Genomic DNA, 13,613 nt, shown 5'->3' with positions numbered 1-13,613 from the left:
ACCCTCTTTCCATTTTTTCTCTCTCTCTCTCTCTTTTCCCTCTCTCTCACAAAACTTCTTACCCCAGGGCGCTGCTTCTGCGCACAGGCGGCAATGCCATCCAACCGCTGCCTCTTGTTTCCTGTGGGGGGGGGAGTTGCTTCCTGTTTCTTCCTGGTGGCGGGAAGAATATCGGTAGGAGTGGGCGGGGTGTGGTCCCCAGACACAGCTGGAGAAGCTGGGCAGGGCTCAGAGCCCACGGGGGTTTCTCCCGGCCGACAGCAGATCAGCTGTTGGGCGGGAGAAATGGCGCCGGCTCTAGGAGTTTGTTTCATCACCCGCGGGCCGGATAAATGACCTCAAAGGGCCGCATGTGGCCCCTGGGCTGTAGTTTGAGGACCACTGGCTTAGCTCTTGTCTTATCACAAGCTCACCTTGCTCGGTCTACGGCCAGTGCCTAGAAATTCCACCTCCCCATATGCATCAGTTGGCTTCTCTGTGGTATGTTGCGCTGAGTCCCATTTGCTGACAATGGCTGCTCCAAAAGCATCTTCTATGGCTACTGAAGTGTGGTTTTTGCGAGGGCTGCCACACTGGCAGAGATTGGAGGCACTGTGAAAAGGAATGATGGTTGAAGAGCGTCAGAACAATACCTGCACCTATAACTCTGAGATCCAGTATAAAAATAGATGGCTTAGAAATACAGACCACCATTCCACAACAACAAATGGACAACCCTACACCTCAAACCAAGAATAGGAAAGCGTGCCCCTTACTTCCTCTAACCACCCCAAAACCAATTCTCAACACAAGACCAATCTCAAATGTAAACTATTAAATGCTAGAAGTTTAGTCAACAAGATATCTGAATTCCTCCTTCTACTTGACACCTCCAATTTTGATATAATTTTTATATGCGAAACATGGCTAAATGCTTCCTACCCAGACTCCATTATCACATCAAAAAACTACCATGTTTTCCGATCAGACCGTGAATCCCGCAGAGGAGGCGGAGTAGCTATATTTTACAAAAAATTGCTGAACCTAAAAATCCTTAAAGTTGCACAAGATTTATTGGTACCTGAAACTATTGTCTGTGATTTATCCCTAAATACCACAATTCGCTTCTTACTCTGCTACAGAGCCCCGGACTACGACATCGAACATGCTAACAAATTATCCACATTACTAACGTGGGCAACCAACTGCCCATACCCCATTATCTTCCTCGGAGACCTCAACCTACCACACATCAACTGGTCCTTAAATGAATGCAGCACGGAACCCATCCATTCTACTATATATAATACCGTCACCCAACTGGGACTTGACCAACTAGTAACTAAAAATACCAGACTTGATAACTGTCTGGATCTCATCTTCTGTAACAGCAAAAGTACAATATATGGCTTACAAATAACAGAACCATTTTCCAACAGCGACCACAGCTTGATAAACTTCAGTCTCAACTTAAGCCACATTATGAACCACCAAAATAATACAACACCAAAATTCAATTTCAAAAAAGCGAACTACGAACTCATTGAAGCCCACCTCTCAACATTAAACTGGAAAACTCTATTCTCTGAATGCTACACTACTGATGACCTCTACAACACATTCCTACTCGAAATGAAAATTATCATCAGACTTCATGTACCTCTAACATGTACCATAAACAAAAAAAATAACCTCCCCATCTCAATAAGAAAATTACAAACAAGAAAAAAATCTCTCTGGAGGAAAAACAAAAAAGGACAAGTTTCCAACTTCAAAAGCCGATATAAAAGCATTTGCAATCAAATAAAAGCAGAATGCCTTAACTACTACAGCAAACAAGAGGAAAACCTCCTACGCACCAAATCTAATAGAGCTTTCTACAACTTTGACAACAATAAACTCAAAGACTCTAGACCAATCCCACCTCTCAAAGGACCCAACAACAAAGAATACCACGATGATTCATCCAAAGCCAACCTCTTCAACTCTTTCTTTGGCTCCGTCTTTGTTAACAGCAATGGCTCATCCCCCAATTTCATCAATCGCACCTCAAACTCCCTCAATGATTTAACCCAAGTAGACTTCACTGAAGACCAAGTTGAAAAAGCATTACGTGACCTTAAACCTTCTCTATCAGTTGGACCAGATGGTCTATGTGCATACTTTCTAAAAAAGCTCTCTTCTGCCATAGCTGAACCACTAAGCATAATTTTTGAAAAATCCTTCAGAACCAGCACACTTCCTAAGCTATGGTCGAAAGCAATGGTCATCCCCATCTTCAAAAAAGGAGACCCCTCTCTTGTAGATAACTACAGACCAATTTCACTATGCTGCGTCCCATGCAAAGTCATGGAATCAATTATAAACAAATCAATTACTCTCCATTTAGAAACTAATAATTTGCTCTCTAATAAACAATTTGGTTTCAGAAAAAAACTATCCTGCAACCTGCAGCTCCTTCACTGCAAAAATATATGGACAACTCATCTAGATCAAGGGAAATCTACAGATGCAATTTATATTGACTTCTGCAAAGCCTTTGATTCAGTGGTCCATGACAAACTACTCCTAAAACTCAAATCCTATGGCATCTCAGGATCCCTCCACAGCTGGATTACAGCATTCCTATCAAACAGACAACAAGTAGTCAAAATAGGAAGCACCATATCCACCCCCGTCCCAGTTAAAAGCGGTGTTCCCCAAGGTAGTGTACTGGGACCAACGCTCTTCATTCTCTACATCAATGACCTTTGCAATTACATCACAAGCAACTGTGTCCTCTTTGCCGATGATGTAAAACTCTTCAACACCACTGATAACACAACTACTCTCCAAAAAGACCTTGACGCTGTTTCTGAGTGGTCTAACACATGGCAACTCCAAATCTCAACTAGCAAATGCTCTGTCCTACACATTGGGAAGAAGAATCTGAACTCCAAATACGAACTGAATAATCAAATTATCACAGATAATCCCCACTCGGTTAAAGACCTTGGTATACTAATAACAAAAGATTTAAGTGCCAAAGCCCACTGCAACAATATAGCCAAGAAGGCTTCAAGAGTTGTAAACCTAATCCTACGTAGCTTCTGCTCTGGCAATCTCACACTACTTACCAGAGCTTACAAAACTTTTGCCAGACCCATCCTCGAATACAGCTCATCTGTTCGGAACCCATATCGCATCTCAGACATTAACACCCTTGAAAATGTCCAAAGATACTTCACCAGAAGAGCCCTTCACTCCTCCACTCGAAATAGAATACCCTATGAGACTAGACTTTCAATCCTGGGCCTAGAAAGCTTAGAACTAAGACGCCTTAAACAAGATTTAAGTATTGCCCACAAGATCATATGCTGCAACGTCCTGCCTGTCGGCGACTACTTCAGCTTCAACCACAACAACACAAGAGCACACAACAGATTTAAACTTAATATTAACCGCTCCAAACTTGACAGTAAAAAATATGACTTCAGTAACCGAGTTGTCGAAGCGTGGAACTCATTACCGGACTCCATAGTGTCATCCCCAAACCCCCAACACTTTACCCTTAGATTATCTACGGTTGACCTATCCAGATTCCTAAGAGGTCAGTAAGGGGCAAGTACAAGTGCACTAGAGTGCCTTCCGTCCCCTGTCCTATTGCTCTCCTATATCTCCTATATACCTTTCCTCTATTCCTATATCTCTTCTTCTATTCTTTCATTGATATATTCTATTCCTATATCTTCTTTTCTATTATTTCTTAGATATATTTTACTATGAGTATCTCCTCTATAACCTTTAAAGCCCTTCATGGCATCGGACCAGAATATCTCAGAGACCGCCTTCTGCCGCACGAATCCCAGTGACCGATTAGGTCCCACAGAGTGGGCCTCCTCCGGGTCCCGTCAACTAAACAATATCGGTTGGTGGGCCCCAGGGAGAGAGCCTTCTCTGTGGCGGCACCGACTCTCTGGAACCAACTCCCCCCGGAGATCAGAACTGCCCCTACTCTTCCTGCCTTCCGCAAACTCTTCAAAACCCACCTTTGCCGTCAGGCATGGGGAAACTAAACATCTCCCCCTGGGCAAGTTGAATTTATATATGGTATGCTTGTGTGTATGTATTTTAGTATATGGGGTTTTTTAAATTTTTCAATATTTTAATTAATTGGATTATGTATTGGATTGCTTTTCACCTGTTGTGAGCCGCCCCGAGTCTTCGGAGAGGGGCGGCATACAAATCCAAATAATAAATAAATAAACAAATAAACCTTCATCATGTATTTTACTATGTGTATATTGATATATACCCACTAAAACCCTCATTGTGTATTGGACTTTTATATCCTTTCTTTATATATAATAACTCATGTCTATCCTCTTCAATATGTATTGTGCATTGGACAAAATAAATAAATAAATTTTTTTTAATGCTCAGTGGAGTGAGGGGTGTTTTTTTTTTGCTTGGCAAGCTTTTAGAGCTTGTTTGCCATTTCCTCCTTCTTAAGGTTAAGAGAAGATGATTAGCTCAAGCTTATTCAGCTTGCTTTGGGCCAAATATAGGACTAAAACTCATGATCTCCCAATTTCTAGCCTATTATCTTAACTACTATTACAAACTGGCTTTCCAGTTTGTTCAGTAAGTCAGTAATGTTCAGATATGTTCAGATATGGGTAACTCTTAGCAATAGTAGTATAGTTCCATGCATCAACTGAGTAGTTAATGCATGGAATTCACTACCAGACTCTGTAGTATCATCACCTAATCCCCAAAACTAAGACTTGGAGTATCCACTGTTGACCTCTCCCAATTCCTAAGAGGTCAGTAAGGGATATGCATAAGTGCACCAATGTGCCTTCCATCCCCTGTCCTAATGTTTCTCTTTTTACTAGCATCACGTATATAAATATTATTATATCTCTGTATACCACCAATATGTACTTGACAAAACAAAACAAAAAGTTAAAAAGAAGAAGAAATAAATAGTCGGGGGATATATATAAGGGAAAAATCCTGGAACAAATGCACTCATTAATCAATCTGCATTAAATCAGTTATTTTGCACTCGGCATAGTGTATTCAACTTTGAGTGTGGCCTGAAGAAGGATATGGGACAAACTGAAGGCTCTGTAGATGCTTGGGTCTAGTTCCTTTCATCTCTAACTACTGGCCAAATGGCTGACACTGAAGGAACTTGGAGTCAACAATTTGTGAAAGTGAACAAATCCCTCATTCTTGATATATGCAAACTGAAAGAGATTCAGAAAGGACAAAGAATTTGAGGAAATTGGAAATAGAAACAGAAACATAGAAGTCTGTCGGCAGAAAAAGACCTCATGGTCCATCTAGTCTGCCCTTATACTATTTTCTGTATTTTATCTTAGGATGGATATATGTTTATCCCAGGCATGTTTAAATTCAGTTACTGTGGATTTATCTACCACGTCTGCTGGAAGTTTGTTCCAAGGATCTACTACTCTTTCAGTAAAATAATATTTTCTCATGTTGCTTTTGATCTTTCCCCCAACTAACTTCAGATTGTGTCCCCTTGTTCTTGTGTTCACTTTCCTATTAAAAACACTTCTCTCCTGGACCTTATTTAACCCTTTAATATATCTAAATGTTTCCATCATGTCCCCCCTTTTCCTTCTCTCCTCCAGACTATGCAGATTGAGTTCATTAAGTCTTTCCTGATACGTTTTATGCTTAAGACCTTCCACAAATTTGAAGGAACAATATATGCATAACTTTAGAAAATGAAGACTCATGGTAGCCATGTTCAAAAAGTAATATTTGGTACATGAACAATTTAAAAAATGACAAAATATGCAAAATACATACTTAGGGAACTTTGCAATGTAGTGTTTATGGGATAGGATAATTGTTGCCAAATACAAATACTTCCGAACGTTATTACAACTTCTAGCATCTTTCAGAGGTGTTCATGCATTTTAAAATTTAAAATGAGCCACTCTGAGTATATGGAGAGAGGCAAGATACAAATCTAATAAAATTATTATTATTATTATTATTATTATTATTATTATTATTATTATTATTATTATTTCAGCAACTTCAAAAAGAGAAGGGATAGAGTTACAGGAATAGAACAAGGACAGAGTCATGGATGAAGAAACAAAAAAAGTACTAGGAATTGACGCCATGGAAGAGTGGAAGTGGGTAGGAGAGAGAGAGAGAGAGAGATAGAAAGAGCAAAGCAGAATCTATGCGGAAGGCTGGTTCGAAATAGAATTTTATTATCAAAAGACAAGATGACAAGATGCCACTCCACATACCCATTTAAAAATTGATGGAGTTGTTTTTTGTATCAACAAAAATAATTCTCCGGTTCGTCTGACTAAAGTTGATTGTTTGGGACAGTGTTTCCCAACCTTGGCAACTTGGAGATATTTGGACTTCAACTCCCAGAATTCCCCAGCCAGCATTCGCTGGCTGGGGGATTCTGGGAGTTGAGGTCCAAATATCTTCAAGTTGCCAAGGTTGGGAAACACTGGTTTGGGAAGCCAATATAAAGATTCAGGCCACTCAGAACTCTGTTTTCCAAAATAGAGGGATGCCCAGGATAGAGATTGTTAGACAGCTAACATTCTCTCACAAGCCACTAGCCAGATCCTGAGGCGATGCTTTAGTTTCAAAGATGACTAAGCCAATGGTGAGGAAGAGGAAATTACTGGAATAAATCATGGCACGGAGGATAACCTGCATACTTTTGAGCCATATGCTCTACCCAGATTTTAGCAGTGCTGAAATGTAAAATATGGTTAGCATGGTTCTCACATGGGGACCAGAGTACAGATTTAAGAGAAAAAGTAGAAATGCTAAACTGTAAATGAACCTCAGAGGGAGTTAGAAGTGCCTGCTTACATATATACACTGCTAAAAAAAAAAAAAGGGAACACTTAAAAAACAGAATATAACTTCAAGAATATAAATAAAACTTCCGTGAAATCAAACTGTCCACTTAGGAAGCAACACTGATTGACAGTCAATTTCACATGCTGTTGGGCAAATGAAACATTCAATGAAAATATTTTTTTTATTTATTTATTTATTTATTTATTTATTCTTTGTCCAATATACAATACATATGGAAGAGAATAGACATTAAGTAATATATATAACGATAGAAAGTAAAAAGAAGAGAAGTAGATGGGAGGGAGAGAATATATATGATATAAGAGATAAGGAGAGAATATATATGATATATACTGTATATAATATATATAGATATAGATATAGATAAGGAGAGAATATATATGATAAATGAGATAAGGAAAGACAATTGGACAGGGGACGATAGGCACATCATTTCATTCATTCAGATCTAGGATGTGTTATTTGAGCGTTCCCTTTATTTTTTTTTTTGAGCAGTTATAGTTCAAAGAGCAGAGAAAAATCAGTTACTCACCCTGTGTCATTAGGTTGCTCGATGAAAGTCGTGCAGACTTTCTTCCGGAAATATTTGGGAATCCATGCCTGGAAATAAATCACAATTACTATCGGCATCTTCCAGAGGTTTAGGTCCCCTGTCCTGTTTCTCTCTTACTAGTACCATGCATATAAACATTGCTATATGTTACCAAAATACATATTTTACAAAACAAAATAAGTAAATAAACCCAATCCACAGCAAACATCTGACTGAAGACTCAGTACCTGATCTTTCTGCTCGGAAGTGGCCATGGAGCAGAGCAATCAGTCAGGATCACAGACTGCTTGGAGCAAAAGTCCCAAACCACAGTGCCTACTGTCTAATCTATTGTGTATGAGAGAGAGAACAAGCAGGAAGAACAGTTTCAAAACCCAGCCTCTTGGCAGCAGTACCGCACCCTATGCAGGAACTTGTTGAACTGGATAAACACCACCCAGTGGGTAGAATAAAGTTCCCCAAGACCTGGGTTTACAACAGTTATCTGCCTGGCAGTATTTGTATTATTGGTGGGTCTGTGTGTTTATCAGGGTTGTGCACTAAGATTTTATTTATTTATTCATTTGTCCAACACACAAATACATAGGAAGAAAAATAGACACGTAGTAATATATATATAAAAGGGTAAAGTGAACTTAGAGGAGAGGATATATGAAAGAAAGAAAATATATATGATAAGTGAGAGAAAGGAAAGACAATTGGACAGGGGATGAAAGGCACACCAGTGCACTTATGTACGCCACATAGGATGCTCCACACTGAAATCTACTCTAGAGTCCTCTCAGTGTTACCCAGTACATGCCTTCACTCTGAAATCTTCAGTTTTCATATTCATAATAGGAGAAGGAAAGGAGTGTTAGGTTTACTCACTGCCTTGAGTTATTTATAAAAATAACAAGGGTGGGATTTAAAAAAATATTTTAAAAATTTTAATCAGCTTCTTTATATACAGGCAACAGATGTGCTTGAAAGTCTGGAAATGTTTTTTTTTCTCCCTGCATTTAAAACAATCAAATCCTGTAATTTGCTTTAATTGGACATGGAATGTTGAGCTATTAATGGGTGGAGAACAAAGGTGAGTTACCCTAGTTCATTTTGGAGGTTTTCTCTCTTTTTGTTGTCATTTCTAATCCCTCTGAGGGTGAAAGACATTTGCAGCCTATCACATTGATATTGCAAATGGAAAAAGACGACAGTAAAAGCTCTATATCAAGGGTTGGGCTTTATTTATTTATTTAATCAATTGACGATTACTCTAGGGCAGTATTTCTCAGCCTGGCAATTGTATAAGGTGTGGACTTCCCAAGCCAGCCTATTTCTATTTAATTCTTTCTTTCTTTTGTCCTTCCCTCCCTTTCTTCTTTCTTTTTCTGTTCTTATCCTCTTTCTCTTTTTCCCCTCTCCTCTTCTTTCATCTTTCTTCTTTCTTTTCTCTACTCAAGCTCTGACCTTATACACCCATGCCTATTTAAATTAATAGATCAGTATAGGAGGTAAGGATGAACATGTACAATGAAAATAAATTGAAGAAACTGATGGATCGATGGGACATGGTGAGAGGTTATATGACAAGTAGTATTTGTGATCTAGCCATAAAGAATAAATTAGAATCACTCTTTGATATGTAAATAAAATGCAGATCCAGGCTTAGAAGAATGTTAAAGATGTTTGTACAGACCCTCCAATTGGTGGTGGGGTATGTATGTTGTTAGGTGGTGGGTGCACCTTCACAGGGCACTGTTTTATGTTGTATGATGTGCAGTCTTATTAATTTATTACCATTATATAAATTCTGTAGAAGTAAAACACAGTTCCCCATAATTTTGAAAGCTGTAAAAGGGTGCCCAATTCACTTTGATTTTTGATGGATTCCCTTCACAACATCAACTGGGAAATTCTAAGTTTATCTCCTTCAAATTCTGTAGTTTTAAACCTTGAAGTGGGAATTCTTCAAATACACAACTCAAAAACGACTACTTGATATCTCCAAGAAGATTATCCACCTTCTAATATTAACCTGCATATTTGACAAGGATTATTGTATTAGCAGCTTCCTCAGGATAAGCTGATACCCCATTCTCCACTCCATTTTAAAAAAGTATGTAGGATGAAGGGTCAACAACAGAGGTGACGTTTTGATGATGATAATGTTCGTCCATCGTGTCCGAAGAGGACCTTGACATCTAATGGGTTGTGGGCTGTTTGCAATATGCTGGCAGGTGGCTGGTAAGACCTTTACAGGCACAAGATGTTCTGCCACATGTTTAGCAGACAATGTGGGGGCACCATTGTCACAGCATTTGCAGCTCTTGTTTTGTGGAGTGCTCGCTTCTCTTCTGCTATGATTGTTCTTCTGTCCCCAGATGTCTGGCCGCCTTGGTGGATCAGCATGCGCCACGTTGATCAATCTTGCGTGATAAGATCGATCAACAAACATTTAGGAAAATATATGAACACTATAGAGAGGAAATGCATTCAATAAACTTTCCTGTCCTATAAAAATTATTGGTTATTAAATGTTATTACTTATTAATTAATTAATGTTATTAATTAAAGTCAGGACAAATGCATACCAACATCTGGAAGGATGTTCCCCATAATACAGGATTGAATTCCTACTTAACTTTATTCATCTCACCTTTGAATGTTCTGATCAGGCTTGGGGTTTGTTTGTTTGTTTCTCTCTCTCTCTCTCTCTCATTCTCTCTCCCTCTCTTTCGTTCTTTCTTTCTGACAAGTTATGGAAAACATGCAAAATTGTTTCCAAACCAGCTGAAACAGGTTAGGAAAAGGAATATCTTAAGCAAAGTGTTAAGCCCAACTTACTCATCTTTGAATGATTCAGATACAGATACATTTAAATATGCGGGAAAAGAAATAGATGTTATCTATCTATATACTACTATAATTCCTGCAATCTTTAACTGAGTGAAACAATGGATCATAAGCCAATAAGTCTGCTCTTGACCATGGACACTGATTTGGTAACTTTAGGTGACCAAATCTCAACTCTCCCTCCTCCCTCCCCCTCTGTCCCTCCCTCCCCCTCCCCTCTCTCTGTCTCTCTCATCCTTCTCTCCCTCCATCCAGGGGTGAAATCCAGCAGGTTCTGACAGGTTCTGGAGAATATAGTTCTCAGAATATTTCATTTTTCTAGTAGAGGGATGGATGCTGACTTTCTACACAGTCATAAACGTGAAACACCTAAATCTCAATCATATGACTGCAGGGCTCTTGAAATGGTCATAAATGCAACTACCGATAAAGTTATTTTTTTCAACCCAGTCATAACTTCAAATGATCACTAAGTCATTAAGTAAGCGCTACCTGTATATATACATGAACATATAATTAAAGGACTATCCTTATGTGGGCTGTAAGAATCTAGTGATCGCTAGATGGCAGCAAAGAGTTATAAGAGATTCCGATTCTCAGCTCTCTAGTAGTGATGGGCGAACCCAACGGAGTTTGGGTTTGGCGAGTTCAGCCGAACTGCGCCGTGAAGTTTGGGTGAGTTTGACGGACCCCACCCGAACTTCGAATTCTTTTGGGAATGCAGAAAAAATGCTTGAAAAAATGCAACACTGGTGACATTCTTTGTGGCACATGTGGCGTGATTGATCCCTGGCCACGGTGGGCAGTAGTACCAGCAGACTGAGCGCTGACGGTTTGCACCCTTCTCCCTCTTCTGCTGGCTGCCTGGGACTGTGGGACCACCACAGCCTCTTCCTTATCTGAACTCTGCTGGCCTTCGATCCACATGGGATCTAGCACCTCGTCATCCCCCTGGCATCTTTTTCCACTCCTCCCCGCTAGCCTCCCTCTCAGCCTCAACATTGCAGTATGCTGCAGGAGCGGGGATCTGGGTCTCATCATCATCCCTCATGGTCTTCCCTGATGATATGAGGCGCAGATGTTACACTGCCCCTGCAGCACCAGCTCCATCACTGCCACCACCACCAGCACCAGCATGGCCACGTCCCTTTCTTGTGGCTTTCTTCATGATTGAAGCCCTGCAGTGACACTGGCACAAGGAACAGAAGAAGGTGCAGCGTTCAGGTGGACCTAGAATTAGAAAAATAAATGCCCTGTAAAAATTAAATGCCCAGACAGCAGTAGAGCCTTTGTATTAGGCAGAAAAACATTAAAATCACAGATACAGGAAGTGGCCCCGTGTTTGACCCAAAATTACAGAGAGCACTAGAGGCTTTAGATTAGATAGAAGAAGGAGATGCAGAGATAGTAATTGACCCTTGTTTTACTCAAAAATAAATTGACAGAGAGCTCTAGAGGCTTTTTTTACATAGAAAAAGGAAATGCAGAGAAAGTGGCCTTGCAGTTGACCCCAAATTAAATTTAGAGAGAGCACTAGAGGCTTTAGATTAGATAGAAACAGGAAATGCAGAGGAAGAAATTGACAGAAAGTGGCCCTGTGGTTGGACCCATTATTTGGACCCATTAAAATATTATTTTACTGAAAGAGTAGTAGATCCTTGGAACAAACTTCCAGCAGACGTGGTAGATAAATCCACAGTAACTGAATTTAAACATGCCTGGGATAAACATATATCCATCCTAAGAAAATAGTATAAGGGCAGACTAGATGGACCATGAGGTCTTTTTCTGCCGTCAGACTTCTATGTTTCTATGTTTCTATGACCCCAAATGACATTTGCCAGAGAGCTCTATGTGACTTTAATTTAGATTGCTGTGTCCCCGGAGAGGGGTGGCATACAAGTCCAAATAAAAAATTAATTAATTAATTAATTAATTAATTAATAGAGAGGAAAAGGAAATGCACAGAAAGCAAGTTATTGATGTATCCCTTCTACATTAACAGAATTCTGCACGAACCAGAACTATGCAAGTAAGGACAGGAACTTTGGTCTTCCTCACTCAGGAAACAGTTTATTGCTTGGGTCTTGGCAAGGAGGCTTTCCCACCAGGACAAGAAGGACACTAGGCCACACTGGAACTCTTTTGGACAGGAACTTTGGTCTTCCTCACTCAGGAAACAGTTTGTTGCTTGGGTCCTGGCAGGGAAGCTTTCCCACCAGGACAAAGTAGACAGCTGGCCACACTGGAACTCTTTTATACAGGAACAGCAGCTTGGTCAGCAAACTTTTTTTGGGGTGTGTGTTACTGAGTGGCAGTCTTGCAGCCCACAAAATCAAATTAAATAAAATGAAATCAAATTTTAAAACTTTAAAAGTGAAGTATAACAGAGAGCAACTCCCCCCCCACCTGCCCACGGTGCGAGATTTGGTACGAACCCGAATTTTGCGAGTTCAGTTCGCCCAACACTACTCTCAATAAGTGTGAAACCATTTGCCAAACCTCTTTTGAGGGAGGTATGATGGGGCAAAGGCAGGGGAGGCCTGCTGCCCGAACAGGGGCGAGGACGCAGTGGGGTAGTGAAAATGGACCTCCACCTCAGAGCACCCAATTTGCACCAAAAGATGTTGAAAGAAAATGCATAAGCCACGCCCACAGTGTTGGAGTAAAAATTTGGGTAACCCTTCACTGGGCAAAGGCAGCATTTTTCTTCCTTAAAGCTTATACTTTCCTATTTTATTTTATTTTTTATTTTTAAATTTGTGTGCTTGGGATAAAGCTACAGTATTTACAAGTTTTTTTGCCTCAGAATCGAGCTGCTGATTTGTTTTTTTTACCCTTAGCATTATTTAACCATTTTTTTTAACCATTTGCCAAAGATGGGGGAAAGCTTTGAGGGTTGGAAAAATAGAAATAAACAGACTGTTTGCTTCTAAAATAACACCTACCATTCTAATTTGAGCAATTCTTCTGTTAAAACTGTTTTTAATCAGTCTGATAAATCATTGCATATTTTCTTTCCCTCACCAAACTTTATGGATTAATATTTTTGAAATATGGCAGCACAGAAAGCCATGTGTAGTCTAGCAGAGGGCTAGTCTGTTTATCAGAGAACATATTTCTCTTGTGAAACATCCCAAGGGGAATTATTACTGGATAATCACTATGCTCTACTCCTGAAATATTATCACCAGCGAAGGCCAGACTCAGCAGATGTAAGATATGTGGACTTCAACTCCCAGAATTCCCAGCCACCCATTGTGGGAGTTAACTCTGCACATTATACATTTTGCTGAGTCTGAGAAACACTGGGATAATGAGGCACAATGATCTTTCTTTTGTAGCTGTCCCCATTTCCCCAATA

The 13,613-nt window shown here is 39.8% G+C and overlaps 1 protein-coding gene across 2 annotated transcripts in view; it reads right to left on the bottom strand.

The window, feature by feature from the left end:
- Positions 1 to 7,747, bottom strand: part of TRPM4 (transient receptor potential cation channel subfamily M member 4) — a 60,108-nt gene extending 52,361 nt beyond the window's left edge. For both annotated transcript variants that reach the window (XM_070730140.1, XM_070730141.1), the window contains exons 1-3: positions 7,642 to 7,747; positions 7,394 to 7,461; positions 414 to 591 (exon numbers count right to left, since the gene is read on the bottom strand). In XM_070730140.1, the coding sequence (XP_070586241.1) occupies positions 414 to 591; positions 7,394 to 7,461; positions 7,642 to 7,668 (273 nt within the window). In that variant the 5' untranslated portion in view covers positions 7,669 to 7,747. The remainder of the gene's footprint in view (positions 1 to 413; positions 592 to 7,393; positions 7,462 to 7,641) is intronic.
- Positions 7,748 to 13,613: the final 5,866 nt, after the last annotated feature.

The sequence above is a fragment of the Erythrolamprus reginae genome, chromosome Z (genome assembly GCF_031021105.1).
Source record: "Erythrolamprus reginae isolate rEryReg1 chromosome Z, rEryReg1.hap1, whole genome shotgun sequence".
Classification (NCBI taxonomy): Eukaryota; Metazoa; Chordata; class Lepidosauria; order Squamata; family Dipsadidae; genus Erythrolamprus; species Erythrolamprus reginae.
Note: the sequence above shows the minus strand (reverse complement) of the source record. Positions and strands in the feature narration are given on the sequence as shown.